The sequence below is a fragment of the Eschrichtius robustus genome, chromosome 4, assembly GCF_028021215.1.
Source record: "Eschrichtius robustus isolate mEscRob2 chromosome 4, mEscRob2.pri, whole genome shotgun sequence".
NCBI classification, from domain to species: Eukaryota; Metazoa; Chordata; class Mammalia; order Artiodactyla; family Eschrichtiidae; genus Eschrichtius; species Eschrichtius robustus.
Window position 1 is genome coordinate 81,317,695 of NC_090827.1, and position 17,010 is coordinate 81,334,704.

The 17,010-nt window shown below is 39.2% G+C and overlaps 2 protein-coding genes across 2 annotated transcripts in view; one reads left to right on the top strand and one right to left on the bottom strand.

Annotated features, from left to right (window-relative positions):
- The window catches only part of CORIN (corin, serine peptidase), a 220,436-nt gene that overhangs the window by 151,631 nt on the left and 51,795 nt on the right, over positions 1-17,010 (top strand). Inside the window, exons 11-15 of the mRNA XM_068542232.1 lie at positions 2,096-2,241; positions 3,020-3,127; positions 11,093-11,206; positions 13,298-13,408; positions 14,520-14,649. Of these exons, the coding sequence (XP_068398333.1) occupies positions 2,096-2,241; positions 3,020-3,127; positions 11,093-11,206; positions 13,298-13,408; positions 14,520-14,649 (609 nt within the window). The remainder of the gene's footprint in view (positions 1-2,095; positions 2,242-3,019; positions 3,128-11,092; positions 11,207-13,297; positions 13,409-14,519; positions 14,650-17,010) is intronic.
- On the bottom strand, positions 5,686-6,081 carry LOC137764438 (large ribosomal subunit protein eL31-like). Its single transcript, XM_068543638.1, has one exon. It carries the CDS (start codon positions 6,079-6,081, stop codon positions 5,686-5,688), a length of 396 nt encoding a protein of 131 aa, XP_068399739.1.

A 17,010-nucleotide genomic window follows, 5' to 3' on the forward strand; every position in this document is an offset into this window, starting at 1 on the left:
AAATTATATGCCAAATATCAAATGGATGACAAGGTAGGGCCATCTATAGAGTTGGGACAGGAAGCAATAAAATTTAAAAATGATTTGGGGGAACTAAACAAATTATACAAATAGAGTAAAACTTAACGTTGGCTGTGCAAACATAATTCTGAAAATTTCTATTAAATGCCTTTTAAAGTATCACTAATAAAACGTCTACCAGTTTTATGTTAACAAGTTATTTATAAATCTTATTCTACTTTTCCTAAGCAAGGTCGATGATAGTGAATAATTACTTTCAATAGTACTTAACAAATTCTTGTATTTGACTTTCTTTTCATATGTGTATAAGAATTTCCCTATTGCAGTGTTCTCTGGAACAAATTTATATCCACATATGATTGACAATTTTAGGACTTAGGTTTCATATTAAAATGCCTAAGATAAGACTGATCCTGAAATACTATTCAATAAGCATTTTTGAATAAATGTTTAGAATAAACATTTTGAATAAAGTGTTGAACTTCTAGACGCTTTAGTTTTGTTTCGTAGGTTTACACATACACGTACGTCTTTCATTTTCAGTGGCTATCAAAGTGAGTTTTACATTCTGATATTTGTAAGAAAAATTTTTGGATTATGACAAGAATAATATACTGATATGCTCATGGGGTAACACATAATTCCTTTTGCCAAGCTTGGTTATTGATCTTAAAATTCAGTTTTTAAGCTATGAGTTGGAAAAAAATCTAACATTCTTGAGCCCTTACAATGTGCTGAATACTTTAGGGTAGTTCTCATCCTCAAAATAACCTTTTAGGACTGCTGTCTCTATGGCTGAGCACTGCACAGATTATGATAAGAACAGGTGTGCCATGGAGTTGTAGTGCCACATGTTGTATTTCCATTTTATAGGGAAAAAAAGTGGTAGAGTCAGGCACTACCTGACTTCCATCTAAATTAGGTATCGTTTGGTTAATTTAAAATATCAGCAGCAGTTGAGTTATATACATTTTTATATTAATCTGCAACAAAACTATTCAGTCCAACAGAGAGTTATTAAACACTGTTGAGCTTCCCATTTTTGCAAACCTAATATGGGAATGTCATGGCTTTGTCTTTGCCCCAAATTCCTAGGCTAAACCAGCATCAAGTTATGCTCTATCTTAACTTAAATCTAGACAGACTTAAATCTAGACAGAGCCTTTTCTGAAAAGTCTCCATTCAATTACTAACCATCCCATACCTGTTGAAATTAACTTAGTGGTTTAAAGTTTGAAACTTTTAAGAAATGAGAATGTATTTAAAGGGAAATAAAAAATTTGCCTAGGAACTTACTTTCATTATGTCTACTTAAAAAAAAAAAATCGTAACTAATTTCTTGGTAATATATTGAGGCAAACTGTTTTTTTCTTTCCCCATAGGAAGTAAAGCCATTTTCTTTGAGACATGCTGATACCTCAATTTTAAAATATTCTGGTACAAATGAGATAATACACATAAAAGCACCTAGTGCAATGCTTAGTATGTCTTTTCTTTAACAAAGACCAGCAAACTTCATTTTTACCAACTTGAGCTCGACACAGATGGGTTTGGTGTAAGCTGAAGTACTAATGCCTTAGGCAAGCCCGGCTGGCACAGGAAATGGCTCACATCACAGGGTACCACAGGGGGCTGAGGCTGAGGGTGTTGTACAGATTCCATGACCTGTGGTGGCAGACTGTCCAAGTGATTTTGGGGGCTTCCCTGCTTAAAACAAAAAGCACTGGAGTGTGTCTGCCTGAAAGACAGAAGAGAAAATGAGAAAGGCAAACTGGAGGAGGGAATCCGTGTTCTGGAAACATCTCTATTTCCATTTCTGCGATGGAGTCTCTTTTGGTGAAAGTATGTTTCTGGAATGTATCCCCCTTGTAGCGGTATTACTCAATTTGGTTTCCCAAATATCTATTATGTATATGTACATTCATATATATACATTGGTACGCACACACACTGCTTACACACACCACGTATACACGCCAGCCCATAGCCATACAGAATTAAAACCCTACACAGAGGCATAACATCAGGTGTAGCTGTTTTTGCTTGTAATATTTTGTCTTTCTCACTCTTTTAGAGCTCTGTGTGAGCATTCCAAAGAACGCTGTGAGTCTGTTCTTGGGATTGTGGGCCTACAGTGGCCAGAAGACACAGACTGCAATCAATTTCCGGCGGAAAATTCAGACAGTCAAACCTGTCTAATGCCTGATGACGATGTGGAAGGTTAATTTTTAAATTAATTACAATGGGGTGTCTAACATGGATGAATATATCAGCTAGTTTTAGAAGTTACTCTGTTGTTATTGTTTGTATTTAGTTACCAGTAGAAAGGCTGCATAGGTGGTGAATCTATAAACTTGATTACATTGAAGAATTTGATACCCGTCTGTTAGACATTGTCTTCATTTAAAAAATAAATTGCAGAGATGACTTTAATATTCTAGGTATTTATTTTAAACACACTTAACTCACAGAGTCCATTATATATGGATGCTGCTTTTATACTAGGGGCCCTGTAGGTAATGGTGAAGATCAAGCCTTGGTTCCTTCAAGTGCAAAGCATTCAGAGACCTTGGCAATGTAGGATAATCAAGTAGAGAAATGGAATCAAGGACCTGCCCACTAGGTGGAAAGATTAGGATGGGAAACAATATGATACATTAAAGGAAAGCCAGCTGGGTAGTTCGAAGCATTGACTTCATAGGACATTTCAGGCTCCAGGAATTGTTAGGTTGTCCATTCGGAAAGAGAGTTAACTGCTGGAAAGCATAAAGACGCAAAACAGCTGATCTGAAGAGGTGATGCCAAGGATGAAGGAAAAAGATGCTGATAGGCAGACAGAAGAAAGCCAAGTAAACTTTGGCTGTTTCAGCTTTGTGAAGGACCATCCTTATGTTCGGTGATAACTTCTCCACAACATCCCACATGTAAATGGATAAATTAGCTGATGGTTCTGGGTTTTCTGTCTGTTGACAGTAATATGGCCCACTGCTTTTAACAGAATGCTCACCTAGTCACTTCAAGTGCAGCTCAGGACGGTGTGTTCTGGCTTCCAGAAGATGTGATGGCCAGGCTGACTGTGATGACGATAGTGATGAAGAAAACTGTGGTATGTATGTGAGATGGCACTTTTCTTGAACGTACACTAATAACCGGTTAGGATAAGGGATTGTGTTAAAACATGTCAGTTGTTTACTGACAGTTGTAAGTAGTGACTAGGATTGAACGCTAAGGCATTTACTTCTTAAATTATCAAATGGCAAAACATGAATTATAAGTGTTTTTCCTGTTAATTCCATTGATTTTCCCTAAATTACACTTCTGTTTATAACCTTGACGACATATGTGCAAACTCTTAGTAAAAGAAGAAGCTCTTCACAAATGTAAGAGATTATTTTTATTGAGAGATTCTAAAGCAGTTGTCGTCTGTTTTAAGGTCAGAATAATAGTGTCCTTGCCTATAATTCCCATATTCTTAAATAGGCATCTAGATACACAAAGACAGAGTGCAGGCTCTAACATTCAAATTTAATTGGGATTTATCTTCATGCCCTCTCTGATTTTTGTCTCTGTCAGCAAAGGATAAAACTCTTCCTGACATTTCTGCCTTTGAACTCCAAAATCACCAATGGAAAGGCCAGAAATGCCAATGGCAATTTAAGTGGAGCTAATTCCCATTTTATTTCCCTGCAAACCTTTGTACTTGTAACCTCAAAATGTGTCAGGGAATAGAAAACAGACAGTGCTCTTTACTAAGCAATATTTTAGAGTAAAGCAGAATGATTGAAGGGCTACCCAAAGAATAGTTTGGTTATGATTATTTAGCTTGTTCTGCTTAAAAAACCTGAACTTTTTGCCATTGAAAGCACATGAGGCAATGCATCTTTTGAAATCATTTTATTCTTTTGGCCTTTGAGGGATGAAATATTGCCTTGCTTCCCAAAATGAGTTTTCCGTAGTAGACATTGCCCTTCTGGTCCAGACAAAATGTCACAAGCAATCAACTGAAATCGTATCAGCTACTATATAAATAAGGATAAGTGCATCTTCTAGAAAATTAGAACTGTCAGAATGATGGTAATTTTGTTAGGGAGGAACATACAGTGTTTTGAGAAGCTGCTGTTGTTTGTTTGTGGTCTGTATGTAAAGAAATAAATCAAAACTCATTGAATATCCCTTATATAAATGATTTATTAAGAATCTATTGGATTTTTTCACTACACTATGGCTTTGATGGGTTTTGGTATTCTGAGATGCAAATTAAAATAGATTATCTTAGATTGTCCAAAGAGGTTACATGATACTTTCTTGGGTGGCTAGACCGAAATTTGCAGTAGGGGAATAAATATTTGAGAAATGTAAAAGCTTAGTCTCAAAAAGAGTCTTATGAAGATTAAATGGTCTGAGTTCTAGAGTATATTCTGCAAAAAAGAAATTTAAAGCACTGTAGGGTACAAATGATCCTAAAATGTCAGGTTTCTAGTTAAGTAATGAGTTTTTGTCAGTACTTTAATCTCACAATTAAAGGCTCATGAGAACTATCAAATAAATTGTCTAATCTTTATAAAACACTCAAAAGACTGACGATGTTATTGAGAGTTCTGGTTAAGGAAGGTTAAAAGTCAGTAATAAATTAATACATTTGGAACATTAACTGCCCCAACAGTATTAATCTATGAGAGAACTCTCGTTAAGTTTTCCAAAGCAACTGGGCCGCATGCACGCGTTTGAATGGGCATGTCCCATGCTCTGGGAGAACACAGCAGTTAAAATCAAATGAAGAAGTCTCGCAGTAGAGGAAGGCCCAGTGGAGGACTACTGGGAAATCCTTGGATTCCCATTTTGCCTACTTGCTCAGTTTGTGCCTCTGTTTCCATGGGCGTGGATAGGCATACCATCTGGTAATGCAAACAACAGCTCCAGCAAAGCTGGGTTTCACTCCAAGCTTCCTGTCTTTCTGATTTATTCCGTCCATTGTGGAGTGGAATGCACTTAAATGCTTGGGCTTTACTGAATAATGTGACTATTAACTATTCACTTTCACACATCTGCAGCTCCTCCAGAGTTTTTTTTTTTTTTTTAAACCATCTTAATATGGTTTTTTTTTAAAGGCACAGGCTTTTTTTTTTTTTTTTTTTTAAAGATTGATTGATTGATTGATTGATTGATTACTATGTTGGGTCTTCATTTCTGTGCTAGGGCTTTCTCTAGTTGCGGCAAGCGGGGGCCACTCTTCATCGCGGTGCGCGGGCCTCTCACTATCGTGGCCTCTCTTATTGCGGAGCACAGGCTCCAGACGCGCAGGCTCAGTAGTTGTGGCTCATGGGCCTAGTTGCTCCGCGGCATGTGGGATCTTCCCAGACCAGGGCTCGAACCCGTGTCCCCTGCATTGGCAGGCAGATTCTCAACCACTGCGCCACCAGGGAAGCCCCGCTCCTCCAGAATTTTAACAACATTATTGGGTTTTCCCCTCAAAACAGTACTTCTTTAATTTAATTATAAAATAATTGATGTGTTAGAAATTTACGCTGCTTCTCTGACACTTCTGCAGCAGGAAAACATGGAGGTCAAAGCACACTATTTGTAAATACACTTTTAAAATACATGCATTAAACATTTAGCAGTAAGTAGTGTTTGTTTGTTTGTTTTTTTGGCGGTTCTGTAACCTTATTGGACAATCAGCAGTTGGTTCTCATCCACATTAACTGTCTGCAGATTTTTGAAAGTGGCGAGAGGTAGATAGGTAACCAACGTATAGAGCTTGTTTGGTGACTCTTCATCTTCGTTATGTTTTCTGGGCAACCGCACATGGATATGGTATGGGACATTCCTTATTCCGTTGGCCCAGACAGATTTGTTGAGCTTGGTGTCAATGCATACATCTGGAATTCTCATCTCCTTCGTGGCAAATATCCGGATTTCTCTGAGTGCCCTAGGGGTGTGCTTCTTGAAACCCACTGCATGGGTGCACTTGAGAATGTTGACAGTGTTTTCTCTGGTCACCACCTCATTGATGGTGGACCAGCCCTTCTTCTTCTCGCTTCCCTTCTTTGCGGGAGCCATCCTGCTGGGCTGGGAGTAATGTTGTTCTGAAGTGTCTCCTGCTCTTGTGGTAAATTTTTGTTGTTGAAGTTGTACTGATTGTATAATTGTTAATGTAAACAACAGTCGGAAGTACTGTCATTATTAGAAATGCTTTCAGCAAGTGTTTGGAAGAATTATGTAAATATGAACATATCATTCCAGAATTGCTTCATGGGAGAGAAGTCTAAAAGATAGGAGTGATTTACAGAGTCAGTACTGCGTTGGTACAGAAGCACTTCCTTGTCTTAAAGTGATAGTTTGTCATTAATTGAACATCTACTATGTAGATGAAGCTGGCTGTAGATCTAGCAACTGGATGAAAGAAGCTTATTTTCAGTCTAACATTTACCAAGCATTGATATCTAAGCAATGGAAAAAAAGGTGCAGATCTGGGCAGAGAAATGAACAAGAAGGGCATAAAGGAAAGGCGAGCTAAAGAAAATAACAATGAGATTATATTTCTGAGCTTTGCCTTCATGCTATAGATCTGAGTTTGTGAGACTGAAGTTAGCTTTTGCTAGGCCTCTGTCCACAATTGGGTGAGCTATACCAGCAGGAACAAGGTGGTACCTGGGCTGTGATGGGAGCAGCGAGTCTTCTCAATGGGTCAGTTAAATGAGAATATAGCTCAAACAGTTTTTTTATATCTACTGGAGAAATAGAACCCTTCATTACGTGAATATAACATCACAATTACTAATTGATCACTCTTCTACATAAAAGGGTATACAACATACAGAGAAAGATAGACAACAATACAAATGCCAGTGTCGTTAAGGACCTTTCTGTTTATCTTCAAATAATTAAAAACCATTTCATCATCTATCTTCGATCTCCTCTTGGGTGATAGATAAAATGCAATAAAATCTTTCTTTATAACCTGAACCTCTTCTTGGAGTCAAAATCCCTTTAGGCTGTGTTTAAAGCCTCTGGCTCTGATATTTATAGGTTTTACAGCTTGATTTAAAAAGTTTTCCTGAAGACTTTTTTTCCCTAACTGTTTGGACTCCTTAATAGTATTTGTGTATTTCTCACAGAGAAGGACTTTACTGTGTGTTTTTTTTTTCAAATACTCCAGAGAGCCAATCTCCATGCCTTCATGTCTCTTTGTCCCTTTGCTTGTGGAAGAGACTGATTTCCTGCTCTGTGACTAGAAGACAGAGTGAGGGTCATTGTGTTCATCTCATGTCACATACCCACAAATGTACTTTCAGAAGGAGTCTTAGGATTGATCTCTGATCACATTTAATTCTTCATGCTAAGGAAGAGACATTCTCCTTCCCTTTAGATATTTTGCTACTTGGTTAACTCTTCGCTATCTCATTTGGTGTCTTGGGCAGGCAGCCTGGAATGGTAGAGTGCTGTCTGTAGACCTAGACTTGGATTTAAATCCAGACTCAGCACTTAGAGGCTGTGTGACTTTTGGACAGTCACTTAACTTCTCTGGGCCTCAATTTTCTCACCTGTAACATTTAGAGAAGCGCACTTTATCCCGCACAGCTTGGAATGCTTGTAACATGCCTTACTCAGTCCTCAGAGGGCAATAACCAAGAGCCCACATGCCACAGTGCTAGGAAATCCAGGAGGCAAGTCCCCTCACAGGTCACCTCAGGGATCTCCCTTGAGGGAAGGAGTCCTGTCTAGCTTGGTATTATCTCTGACAGACCAAGGTCTTCTTTGTGGCAGAGGAGGGCAGGCTGGCATGTCACGTCCAAAGCACAGGCTGGGCAGAGTCCCTGATTTACATAGTGAACATGGGCATCCGGGTGGGGCCTCGTCCTTGAGATACTGCTTGTTTTGGTGGTGGATGTCCCCATCTCCAGGATTACGGTCACTGAGGGTGGCTCCCACCCCGCAATTTAAAGCCCTTTCAAAGTCTTCATCCTGTCTCTTCACAGGGTACTGAGACAGCACGTCTTGAAGAGGATGACATGAAGATGGCACCCGGAAAAGGGGTGTGACTAAGGAATTGGGAGGTCCACTGGGGCTTTCTGGTCAAAGATGGGAGCTCTGTGACTTGTGCTGGTGTTGCTGCCCTTGCCGGTTAGGCCCGGGGTTCGGGGAGGGAGGCAGCTCCTTTGTTCTGGCTGCTACCACAGGTGCTGCGGCTGTTCTTTGAGGTCTGGGCTCCACGGCCCAGGGTCACAGGCTCTGGAGGGGCCGTCACACCTGCCGGGCCTGAAGTCACTGCTCAGCTCCCTTGATTTGCTCTGAGGTCACATCCGCAGCCACTGGGGCAGCTGCTGGCCGAAGACGAGCATCCCTAGCCTGACAGCACTTTATTCGATGTAGCTCAGGTTAGCAGCCCTGATGAGTGGACCCACTTACTCTGTACTGGCATCACTGAAAGCTTCTCAGAGTTCAAGAAGCATCTGCTTTAAGGTGCTTTGCCTTCTTCACCTATAATGACAACTGTTTTGATAGAGAAAAAAGGTGCCCCAGTTCAGGTGGGATCTGCCTCTGGCAGGGAAGCCTGCTTCGCAGAGATTTTGTGAAACTGAGAGAGAAAGTGAAGAACCCCTCAGGATGCTTAGCGCACAGGGTTGACGAACCATTCCGCTTTGCCCAGTACTGAGTGGGGTTTCTTGGAAGCAGGGGCGTTTAGTGCTCAAACCTGCGAAGTCCCAGGCAAACTGGGATGAGTTGGTCACTTTAGCAATACACTGTGGCCTCTGTGAGTGGGCGTAGCCATTATGTCTGTACGGGGGGAGGTGGCAGTTATTCTGACGTCAACAGTTATTTGGTTTCATAACCTACAGCTGCATTAAATATCCCATCCTCTCCATACCTATTTTTAATTTTTAATGGAGTCATACCCTTTTCCTTTTAAAGCATACATTTAAAGCATAATTACACCAACAATGTCACTTTAAAGAGAGAATGATTTTTTTCACAAAATCATAATGGTATCTTCCATGTGACTCATGTCTTGACCTTTTCATCCTACTTCATTTATGTTCATCATAACTCCACAAAGGAGGCATTAGGCCACGCAAACTTTTATTAGAAAAGAGAAGATACAGAAGGGAAATTACTGCCTATAGAGTACTTACTTTGTCTTTATAGCAACCCTTTGTAGCAGGCGTTATTATTACTATTTTAGAGATATAGAAACTGAGGTTCAGAGAAATTAAGTAACTTATCCAAGGTCATACAGCTTATGAGATTGGAGCTAAGGTTCAAATCCAGATGTCTGACTCTAAGCTTTGTTTCCCTTGCTCTTACCCCTAATGCATACTGAGGACAGCAACTAAAGGCTTGCACCTGCTTGCCTACTGGATCTTTATCTAGAAGGCTGGATTTGGAGCAATCTATTTATTTTCTCTAAATCTCAGTTTCTTCACTTAGAAAATGGTGATTGTAATTCTGACTTTGTGGTATTATTGTAAGAATTAAAGCTAATATCTAGAAGGTGGATTTATAGTGGATAATAAATGTTATCTCTTATTATTACCATCTGTGAGCATACAGGTCTTATGTCCCAGTAGATCGACTTTTGTGATCTTTTATCATTTCATTCCAAGTGTCCACGTTCTTCTCTGTACTCTTAGGAATGGTACCTTGTGAACAGTCAGAAAGACTCATGCTGTTTTCTCTCATCATCTACTAGCAAGTGATGTGGTTTGTGATGAGTGTCCTTGCCAGAACATTCCAGATGATGTCTGTATTCTTGGTTAGCTGAAAACTCCAGATTATATTCCCATGAGTTCCTAGAATGGATGTCCCTGGGCCTAAAACCATTCTAGATGGTCAGCTAGTGAAGGACTCTCACTATTTATTTCCTACAGTTTTGCAGTCACATACTCTACGGCTGTCCTATATTTTTGAATGGTGAAACACTTTAAATCTAATTTTATCCCATAGTAAAAATTTCTCTTCTGGAGACTTATTTTGATAACTTTTCAATGAGAATTTTTTGTAAAGCAGATGATTTTCTCATAAGGGACTCCAAGAAACCTGACTCAATCATCTATGACATTTCTCTGAATGATTTGTACCAGATCAGATGAGAAATAGCATCTCTCAGGAAACCCCTTATTTCATCACTGCTTGGCATGTCATTCACCTTACACTAAATTACCTTTTCCTGGGAATGAGAGACTTTTCATTCCTTACATGAAATGAAGTTCCATTTAAAATTCACGTGTATCGAGGTCCTGCTGAGGGCTAGCTGGGGTTCCAGTCAGGGGAGTTCAGGATGCTCAAAGATGAATAGATGTGGTCTCTTCCTTCTCGCCCCTCACAGCCTGGTGAGGGTCATGGATCCAACTGGAGTGACAAGAACACATCAGACCCTTGGCATGTTTTAGCAGACGTATAAATGCGCTGCCTGTGAATCAAATGACATTAAGTTCATTGTAAGAGCTTGTTATTTTATAGGCAAATTACAGTTCAAGCTTATAGTCTGGCCTTAGGCAAATTATGTTTTCTCATGTTAACTGATAAAGTTTCTAACCTGAGATTTCTGGCTACGTTACTGAAGTAATGGCTCTTGAGCTAGTTTTGCAGATATTTGGCATGTAGGAGGAGCCTCTTTTGCTAAACACACAGATGGCCTCGCCATTTGTTGATTGAAATTACATTTTAAGATAATATGCATTTAGATCGCTAGGTTTTGGCATATTTGCTTAAAAACGTTAACTCATCATTTTATAGATGAGTCTTATGTGTTACAAATTGGCTTAGAAAGCAAAAGGAACAGCTAAAGATGAATGTTAAAGTACAGTTGCTTTTTCTTTTTTTTTTTCCGATTTCCCATATGTCACTTTTGATCTTCTCCTGGGAGAGCTGTACTATTTATAAAGCAGTTTGAAGATTACCAAGCATTTCTGCTTTCAAAATTACATTTTCCACGGTATACAGGAGTCAAAACTCGTTAAGAAAAAAGAAATCATACCTTTATATTGTAATTTTTTTACATTGCTTGATCAAAGCCATTGTTATTTTCACCTTCACATCTATTGCAAATAACCTTTCCTTCTGTCTCCAGGATGTAAAGAGAGAGATCTTTGGGAATGTCCATCTAACAAACAATGTTTGAAGCACACAGTCATCTGTGATGGGTTCCCAGACTGCCCTGATAACATGGATGAAAAAAATTGCTGTAAGTCCTTGTTGTGAATTTGTGAATGTGACGTTTTATTTTAAACACTAATTACCTATCATTTTGAATGTAAGTGAGAAATTTGGAAATATGTATCAAAAGCTTTTTGTATTTTCAGACCTTTTGATTAAAACTCCACTTGTAAAAATATATGCCAAGAATACAATCAAACATGTGTAAAATATATGCATAAAGATATTAGTCTAGCATGATTTATAACATGGAAAAAATTAAACCACCCCAAATATCCAAAAATAGGGGGAACATAAAATACAACCATAAAATGAAATAATATGCAAACATTAAAAATCAAATTAGAAGGATAATTTCTCGTGGGTCCATTACATATCATTAGATGAATAAAACAAAGCATAAAGAATTATGTGTACTATTGTGCTGAGTTTTGAAAGTACATATAACCACATATAGAAAAAGATCAGAAGGGCATAATAAAAAGTTTACGATTGTAATCCCTGAATGGTGGAATTATTAAGTTTTTGTGCTTTTCTATCTTTTCTACATATTCTGAATGAATGGTAGTTTTAGAATCAGAAAAAAAATCTCCTAAGATGCACTACCTACTAGTAACAGAAAGCCCAACTCAAACAGACTTAAACAATGAAGACATTTTATTCTTTTTTTATGCTATGTATTGCATATGCCTTATATTATCATATAAAAAATCAAGTGTAGGGCCAGATGCAGGAGTTCAGCACCTCTTCTGGGATTCTTTGCGTTTGCTTGACCTCTGGCTGGCTCCTACCAGGGTCCAAAGATGGCTGCCAAGAGCACCTGGGGTGCTGTGCTTCCCAGGTCATAGCCACTAGGAAGGAGAGAGAACCTCACCCTCATCTCTGGAACATCACTTAGGGCTTCACTCAGATTGGCCAACTTTGAGCTGGGTCCCAGCTAGCCGTCAGCTATCTTTGTGTGGATTCCAAAAAACACCACCTAAACAGCTGAATTGCAAAAAGAAGCATCTTTAGGGAGAACCAATTAGAAAAAGATGCTGTTTCCTTCAGGCTAGGACACGTGGCCTGGACAGCAGGGTTTGGGCAGGAACTACCTTGGAAAGCACAACCTACAAAACCATAGGCCAAGACCCTGATCTCGGATCCCATCTTTACTCCTGGACTAATAACTGTACTCAGAGAAAAAAAATTGTACTCAAAAAGATGCCATGTCTTGCTTAAACGAATCAGGATCTTGCCGTGGAGCAGGGGCTGGTGTGCAGGCCTGAATAAATCCATGTTCCCTTAAAAAAGGAGGACATGGGGGGGTGGGGAAGGGGGGTGGGATGAATTGGGAGGTTGGGATTGACATAGATACACTACCATGTGTAAAATAGATAGCTAGCGGGAACCCGCTGTAGAGCACAGGGAGATCAGCTTGGTGCTCTGTGGTGACCTGGATGGGGGTGGAGGTGGGCGTGGGCGGGAGGTCCGAGAGGAAGGGGATATATGTATACATATAGCTGATTCACTCCGTTGTACAGCAGAAACTAACACAATATTGTAAAGCAACTATACCCCAATAAAAATTAAATACATTTTTAAAAAGGGAGGAAGAAAAGTAATAGGTGCTAGGTAGGCAATCAAGGAGTTTTGCCATAGTTTTTAAAAACCCAAGAGAGAATTAGTGTATGACTCTGAGAGTCAGTTAATACTAGAGATTAAAAAAAATAAAATTACCCATAAATGTGGACAGAGCTGGTTTTCATCCTAGGGTGACTTCAGTCCGCTCATGGCCAGTGCTCTGCTCCCGCCACTTCAGATTTTAGCCCTATGTTCTAATGTTTGGTATTTCTGCTGCTCTGGGTACCACTTCTTCAGTCCTGTAGCTAGAACTAGAGAATCTCGTCACTTGGAGACAGTAGTTCTGTTTAAATGCTTGCTGTTTGTACGGATGGACCTCTCAGAACTGAGATTTTACCAGTTCTGCTCTTCGGTCTTGACACCTGTTTGGAGGCCTTGGTGTGACCACCTCTTGTCTTCCTTAGATGCTCCTGCTGGCACACCATGATGTACCCGTTAGTGATAATCCCATTCATTCCTAAAATGTTTGTCTCCTCCCTTCTTGTTCCCTTGCCAGCGTTTTGCGAAGATGATGAGCTAGAATGTGCAAACCACGAGTGTGTGTCACGTGACCGGTGGTGTGACGGCGAAGCTGACTGCGTAGACAGTTCCGACGAATGGGACTGTGGTGAGCCGCTTGTTTCTGCCATCTGCTCTGTGCTCTGATGCCTGGCAGCCCTTTAAGCTAAACGAATCCTAACTGGCTTCACAGATCTTACTAACTAAGCTCATCTATTCTGCTTTACTATTATAAAGCTGCCAGTGGTGATTTGTACGTGATATTTCCAACTCACAGAACACTTCCCCACAAGTTACTTCTCTGTTTGAAATGTCTATCTTATATGTAAAAATATTTGGGTTCAAATTGTTTTGACGCTATAACTTTTCATTTGAATATAATTTTTAAAAGACTCTTTATTGTCACCCATAATAAATGATCAATAGTCAGTCATTCTTGTATCATTGACACCTCCTGGAAAAGGATACTGAGGTGGCTCTTCCATCTTCCCTGCACTCTCGCGCCAGATCCAGATAAGACTTCTGTCTACTCCCTTACATGGACAGGACTTAAAGGCATCTCTCACCAGTATCCCAGTGTTGCAGTTTATAATCTTGAGTTTGATTCATTCTATCGTCCCACACTCATCCCTCTTTCCATTCCCTTGGCTCTTATTTCAGTCCTTTGCATCATCTGGCCAAATCACAGTTATGATGTATATTGTCATTAATTGTGCAGTTTTTCCACAAACAATCTATGGTGTATGAAGTACAGAGGATGCTCTTTGATAAAAGAGGAATTAGTGCATATGCCAAATTAATCCGAAATTAACATCCCTCTCACACACTTGCATTCTCACAGGCTTTCTTGAAAGGAAACGATTTGAATGAAGTTACAACTAGCTCCTTCTAATTATGCAAGTCCTTGGGTAAACTCATGGGAATGAGACCTGCCTGTGGCCGTCTTGTAACTCATAATGAAAAGTTAAGAACTGCCTGTCTCTTTCACCAGAGCCTCTAGTTCTTGGAGGGCAGAGAACACATCTAATTCATTTTTCCATTCCCCACCCCCCCAACACGGCAATCAGTGATTGGCACAGGGTAAGAACTCACCAAATGGTTCTTAGCTAAAAGAAATAAAAATGAATGTCTGCAAGTAAAGCAAAAGCATGTTATCATTTGGTGTCATGAGAAGAAATGTTTTAAATTAAGGCTTCCCCCCCCCCTTTTTTTCCCCTCAGTGACCCTCTCTGCAAATGTGAACTCCTCGTCATTCCTGACCGCTCACAGATCTGCCGTGGAACACCACGTGTGTGCGGATGGCTGGCAGGAGACGTTGAGTCAGCTGGCCTGCAAGCAGATGGGTTTAGGGTAAGGTCAGTAGTTTGTAGGCCTGATGAATTTCTCAGAGGGCTTCACAGAACTTGGCAATAATATCTTCCTTATGAATGCAGAGTGAGTTCGTGCTCTCAAACCTAGCCCTCCAAAGCACGGGAAATGGATCAGGTGAGAGGACTGTATTTGATTACAGGCACCTGCTCTCAAGAGTGCGGGTTTCTGAAAACCTACTTTGATAAAGCCTCTAAAAGTAAATGAAGTCACTGTATTTTAAGGACTTCTGAAATGAAATGCTTTTATTACTTATAAAAGCATTAAGATGGTTTCCTCTGAGGAAACTGGATGGGAAAATCTTGCGATTTCCCCCCGCAAGAGGTTATTGAAAATTCCTTTTTAAGCAACACAAATCTTTTTAATAAGTTGAGAATAGAACTCGAAGTTGCTGGTATTTCAATTTACCCTGTGTAATGTAGGAAATGTAAATTAGGAAAGAGTTCACCATTTTTGCTTCTTAGAATGAAAAGCCACTCATTCTGGCTTTGATACAAACACACTGAAATCAATACTTTTAAAGTTGGATCGTTGGTGCAGGGTTTTCTTTTCTAGTTCTATTGGGGTTGGAAAACAATAATTGAAAGGTCTTAGAATATATATGTGAGTGTGTGTGTGTGTTTATACATATAAACACACACATATTTTTTTCTTTTACCAATGATGGATGTGAGATTTGGGGGAAATATAGAAATGATGGAAATAAAAGATAAAGGATTTATAAAATTCTAGAATAAAAAATTGAGTAAATGTCACTTCCCAGGATTCCACTGAGCAAACCTGAAATAATTTTACAGTAATGAGCCATCCAATTATGGGTTAGCAACTGGCAGCACATTTTTGTTATCCCAGTTTGAAGAATTACGTAAATACCAGCCTCTTCAGCCCATTTTTCCCATGTAAAGTCCCACATCTTTGGAAAATTGAGTAACTGATGATATAATAAGAGAGTTTTAAACTTTGCCACGGTGGAAAAATTATATTTGCCAAGATCGATTAAATTGTACTTTATTTTCGCCACTTCCTTATTGTGTTTAAATGAAAGGGGATATGACTGTGATCAGAGATAGAGTAAAAGCTTTTTGAAGGAGCTTTGCTTTCCTCTCACCAGATACAAGGTTATTTCTTTCTTTTTTTTTTTTTTTTACATCTCACTCTTTTTTTATTTATTATATATTTTTTAACATCTTTATTGGACTATAATTGCTTTACAATGGTGTGTTAGTTTCTGCTGTATAACGAAGTGAATCAGCTATATGTATACTATATCCCCATATCTCCTCCCTCTTGCGTCTCCCTCCCACCCTCCCTATCCCACCCCTCTAGGTGGTCACAAAGCACGGAGCTGATCTCCCTGTGCTATGCGGCTGCTTCCCACTAGCTATCTATTTTACATTTGGTAGTGTATATGTGTCCATGCAACTCTCTCACTTTGTCCTAGCTTACCCTTCCCCCTCCCCATGTCCCCCTCCTCAAGTCCATTCTCTACGTCTGTGTCTTTATTCCTGTCCTGCCCCTAGGTTCATCAGAACCACTTTTTTTTTTTAAGATTCCATATATATATGTTAGTATACGGTATTTGTTTTTCTCTTTCTGACTCACTTCACTCTGTATGACAGTCTCTAGGTCCATCCACCTCACTACAAATAACTCAATTTCATTTTTTTTATGGCTGAATAATATTCCATTGTATATATGTGCCACATCTTCTTTATCTATTCATCTGTTGATGGACACTTAGGTTGCTTCCATGTCCTGGCTATTGGAAATAGAGCTGCAGTGAACATTGTGGTACATGACTCTTTTTGAATTATGGTTTTCTCAGGGTATATGCCCAGTAGTGGGATTGCTGGGTCATATGGTAGTTCTATTTTTAGTTTTTTAAGGAACCTCCATACTGTTCTCCATAGTGGCTGTATCAATTTACATTCCCAACAAGGTTATTTCTTAATAAGAAAACTTGATTGTATAATGACAGATAACTCCACTGAGAGTTCTGAGGGAGTGTTGGAACTACAAAGGTTTTATAACCAGAAAATTCTTTTGACAAGCCACCTTGTTCTGTTGCAAATGGAATGGATCATGTTTAAAATATTCTACTTTATATTTCTTCTAATTTTTTGAATTTTGGACTTAAATTTTTTATTGTGGTAAAATGCATGACATAAAACTCACCATTTTAACCATTTTAAAGTGTACAATTCAGTGGCATTTAGTATATTCATAATGTTGTGCAACCATCACCATTATCTGACTTAGTTCACTAAGCATAATGTTTTCATGCGTCCATGTATCAGTACTTTATTTCTGCTTATGGCTGAATAATATTCCATTGTGTGGATA